Below are 5,163 nucleotides of genomic sequence, written 5' to 3'. Positions count from 1 at the left end.
ATCACATTAAAACTTTCCTACAGACTTTTGTTGTCCTGTGCATCACATTAAAACTTTCCAACAGACTTTTCTTGTCCTTTACATCACATTAAAACTTTCCTACAGACTTTTGTTGTCCTGTGCATCACATTAAAACTATCCTACAGACTTTTCTTGTCCTTTACATCACATTAAAACTTTCCTACAGACTTTTCTTGTCCTTTTCATCCCATTAAAACTTTACTATTTGAGGTTGTGTTTGATATATATATACGTATATCATTTCTATTTGAGGTTGTGTTTGATATATATATACATCACATTAAAACTTTCCTACAACACAGAACAACAAAAGTGTGTAGGAAAGTTTTAATGTGATACACAGGACAACAAAGGTCTGTAGGAAAGTTTTAATGTGATTCAAAGGACAACAAAAGTCTGTAGGAAAGTTTTAATGTGATACACAGGACAACAAAAGTCTGTAGGAAAGTTTTAATGTGATACACAGGACAACAAAAGTGTGTAGGAAAGTTTTAATGTGATACACAGGACAACAAAGTCTGTAGGAAAGTTTTAATGTGATACACAGGACAATAAAAGTCTGTAGGAAAGTTTTAGTGTGATACACAGGACAACAAAAGACCGTAGGAAAGTTTTAATGTGATACACAGGACATACAAAACAGATTCTGATCTTGGTAAAGGTTAATAATTTGAGATGCATGTGTACGTTCTAATTTTTTCTTTTTATATGCATCACAGCTACACATTTATAACTTTCTAATTCTGGGATTTATCAAAGAATATGTGTATTTTATAGAACACACTAAATCAAAACAAGCATCATAAAAATAATCTGGGCTAAGATGCTTGTCGCTACCTAGAAATTAATTTGGGATATTTAAATTTCACTTACGTGATTGGGTCATTTCCTTAAATAACGCCATTGGATGAAATAAAGTTTTAATTGATAAATTTATGACCATCAGATTTAAGGTATAAAGAGCTCAGCTATTTTCTATTTTCAGCAAAACAGTTAGTCAATATTAAATTATTAATTATTTCCTTGTCTAATAATTTTCTCACAATACTGTTTTCGATCTTATTAAACTTAATAGTTATTAAAACCGCAGTCTTGTTAGAAATTTTAAAAAACCTATGAGCAAATATAATTAGCTTGATATTTTCACATTTTCAAGCATGCAGATATTTTCAGCCTACTCTTTGACATTAAACATTCAGCGTCATCTATCGGAATTATTATTAATCACAATTCCCACAGTTAAACTACAAAAAAAAAAAATACATTTTATTATTTTTCAAGAATAACAACTTTTATTCACGAATATACGAAGATAATAAACAATAAGAATGAACAAAAAACGTTATACACATTCTATAAGTTTTCTCGAATCGGTCAGTATCTTTAGAAATTACCAAAACAACACAATACTACAAAGTAAAAAAAAATTAATTAATGTGATGATCCATAAAGAAAATATTTTCTGATGCTTGTGTTACATATATAACAATGAAAAATAGAAAAAATCTACATTATTGTGTGTTTGAGCTTGTCAAAGACACCCGTAATATAACACCAAAGCTAATTTTACATATTTCAAGTGTGAGAAGAAATAAATATAAACAGTTATTATTACGTGTTATTGTAGGGATATACGAGTTTGACTAGTTTTACAAAGACGTTTAATATATAATCTATGTCGATGTTTTTCATGCCAGCTGTCCATTAGCTATAGAGCACACTAGTCAGCCTCAGTTGGAAATCCTTGTACAATAGTTTGCCTCCGAGCGGAACACGCTGAACAAACATTTCCATGTTCATCAAGCATAAGGCTTTCCCATTCATAAGGAAACGTTCTAATTTTACCGAAGGTAAACGATGACATGATGACATGTGTTTCAGCCACGAGGCTACGTGGTCACGTGTCCACTGCCGCGGATCTACAAATAATCAAACAAGCAGGATGTAGCAAAACATTTCAAGAATTTTACCTTTACATAAAACAACATGTTCTCATGGAAACTACTGACTGGTACCTATACATAAAACAATATGTTCCCATGGAAACTACTGACTGGTACCTATACATAAAACAATATGTTCCCATGGAAACTACTGACTGGTACCTATACATAAAACAATATGTTCCCAAGAAAACTACTGACTGGAACCTATAGATAAAACAATATGTTCCCATGGAAACTACTGACTGGTACCTATAGATAAAACATTGTTTTACGTATAGGTACCAGTCAGTAATTTCCATGGGAACATACTGTTTTATCTATAGGTACTAGTCAGTAGTTTCCATGCGAATACATTCTTTTATGTATAGGTACCAGCCAGTAGTTTCCATGGGAACAAACTATGTTCCCAAGAAAACTACTGACTGGAACCTATAGATAAAACAATATGTTCCCATGGAAACTAGTGACTGGTACCTAGTTACATAAAACAGTATGTTCCCATGGAAACTAGTGATTGGTACCTAGTTACATAAAACAATATGTTCCCATGGAAACTACTGACTGGTACTTATAGATAAAACAGTATGTTCCCATGGAAACTACTGACTGGTACCTATAGATAAAACAGTTTGTTCCCATGGAAACTACTGGCTGGTACCTATACATAAAATAATATGTTCCCAAGAATAATACTGACTGGAACCTATACATAAAACAATATGTTCCCATGGAAACTACTGAATGGTACCTATACATAAAACAATATGTTTCCAAGAAAACTACTGACTGGAACCTATAGATAAAACAATATGTTCCCATGGAAACTAGTGACTGGTACCTAGTTACATAAAACAATATGTTCCCATGGAAACTAGTGACTGGTACCTAGTTACATAAAACAATATGTTCCCATGGAAGCTAGTGACTGGAACCTATAGATAAAACAATATGTTCCCATGGAAGCTAGTGATTGGTACCTATACATAAAACAATATATTTCCTTGGAAGCTAGTGACTGGCTTAGATGGGAAATAATTTATTACTTACAACTATTTATTTTTGACGAAACCCAATAAAAGTGTGTTTTAATATTAAGATGATTTCACTCAGCCATAATGTTATTTTCCATCGCTAGAAAAAGGAAAACAATTGTATAAAATATCTTCTTTGTTAAGTAAACACTTTAAGTAAATCTCCTTAAGATTACTATTACAGTCTAGTTAGCTATCTTAATATGTCTAGTTAAAGTATATTTGTCATCATATGAAATAAATTAACAAAAAGTATCCTAACAAAAATATTTATAGTTTTTGAAGCACAACATCTGTAGTTTTAAATTGTTGTGAAAATAGCCTCGACACTTCGAAAAACTAAAAACGTTTATTTTAAAAATTCTTCTGTCTAACATTTGTAAATGAAGTCACTTTAAATAATAATTACCTCTTGGAAGAGGTGGCTGACTTGTTCCTTTGGTAACCGCAGGAGATGATTCCCTTGACAACCGAAAGTTACTCTTCTCATCCGACCAAGAGTCATTGAATTTGTTACCACGAGAATCGGTAAGTGGAAGAACAGTGAGTACGGAAACACCGTGGCACGGACAGGCTGGGGACTCTGGTATTAGCGCGGAAGGATACATTATCAGACTGTCAGACCTGCATAGATAACAACGAATGTTGAGTTTTGTATACTTAATGATAATAAATATTCGTAATAGTTTAACATTCATAGATGTTTTAACAGTTAAAACAAACCAAGCAAGTAAAAAAATTGATATTTAATAGTTTATCTTTTCTTTATATTCATTACCCCCACCAAACTTACTCGACAATATTAATAACGAAAAACTTATAAACACAAGTAAATATACCATCATCAAACTTCAGAATTTTGTTGAATTACACATAACGCATTGTTTAAATGTCTTTATATCAAACACAAACTAATAAACCAGTAACAGCGACGACAAAAAATATCGGGACAGTGCTCAAACACGGAATAGGAGAAAGTACGATTTGTCTAAATACGAACAAAATACGTGTCCCACGTCCAATGGTTCATATATTTTAAAGGTTATGTAAGTAACTATTTGTTTTTCCGTTAAAGTATTTCTAAGCATGTTTTCACATTCTAATATATTTAACGCTATTAACACTAACAAAACTACAAGGTTGGTGGAAAACACGTTATTTCATTGACAGCTATTGTAACTTTTTAAAACTTATCAACTGTCTAGTACATAAACTCAACACGTCATTCAACGTTACCGACCAGTATAACCTACTTGGATAGAGAGAACCCGTAGAAACCGCTCGCCTTGTTTGCTGAAATCTGTACGTCTGACACGCGAAGTCCAGCAATGCTTCAGATCGATGTGCAAGAAAAAATAAGAGGCAGCTGTTTGGAGCCCTCACAGCAGACAACACCTGCCTACACATAGATTCCATGCGACCCCTATAACTTGCTTTCTCTCTCTCTCTTTTTAAAGTTAAAGGTGGCCCCCAAGAAGCTGACTCATTGGAACGTGTGCTTGAAGTAAAAGCAAGATAAAACTAAGCACGCGCCGAACACCTGCTTGCACGTGTAACCCGCACGAGTAGTTTTTGTATCTGTGTAAATAGCTGGCAGTCACCAATATCTCAGTATAAAATACGATTGAATCAGTATTTAAATATAACAAAAACTGTTGATCGCGATTCAAATTATAGCAGTGTGTAGTCTAGTAGCGTGGTTTGTCCCGACAAATTATAGCAATGTGTAGTCTAGTAGCGTGGTTTGTCCCGACAAATTATAGTAATATGTAGTCTAGTAGCGTGGTTTGTCCCGTCAAATTATAGCAATGTGTAGTCTAGTAGCGTGGTTTGTCCCGACAAATTATAGCAATGTGTAGTCTAGTAACGTGGTTTGTCCCGACAAATTATAGCAATGTGTAGTCTAGTAGCGTGGTTTGTCTCGACAAATTATAGCAATGTGTAGTCTAGTAGCGTGGTTTGTCCCGACAAATTATAGTAATATGTAGTCTAGTAGCGTGGTCTGTCCCGTCAAATTATAGCAATGTGTAGTCTAGTAGCGTGGTTTGTTCCGACAAATTATAATAATCTGTAGTCTAGTAGCGTTGTTTGTCCCGACAATTATAGCAATGTGTAGTCTAGTAGCGTGGTTTGTCCCGTCAAATTATAGCAATGTGTAGTCTAGT

The 5,163-nt window shown here is 33.6% G+C and overlaps 1 protein-coding gene across 1 annotated transcript; it reads right to left on the bottom strand.

The window, feature by feature from the left end:
- Positions 1–1,478: 1,478 nt before the first annotated feature.
- Positions 1,479–4,295, bottom strand: LOC111088746 (protein C-ets-1-like). The gene is made up of 3 exons (XM_022399626.1): positions 4,252–4,295; positions 3,408–3,622; positions 1,479–1,940 (listed from the first exon to the last, which is right to left on the bottom strand). Exons 2-3 carry the CDS (start codon positions 3,604–3,606, stop codon positions 1,726–1,728), a joined length of 414 nt encoding a protein of 137 aa, XP_022255334.1. The 5' UTR covers positions 3,607–3,622; positions 4,252–4,295; the 3' UTR covers positions 1,479–1,725.
- Between the last annotated feature and the right edge of the window lie 868 nt (positions 4,296–5,163).

This window comes from Limulus polyphemus, unplaced genomic scaffold (genome assembly GCF_000517525.1).
Source record: "Limulus polyphemus unplaced genomic scaffold, Limulus_polyphemus-2.1.2 Scaffold4338, whole genome shotgun sequence".
Classification (NCBI taxonomy): domain Eukaryota; kingdom Metazoa; phylum Arthropoda; class Merostomata; order Xiphosura; family Limulidae; genus Limulus; species Limulus polyphemus.
This window is presented reverse-complemented; position numbering and strand designations above follow the sequence as displayed.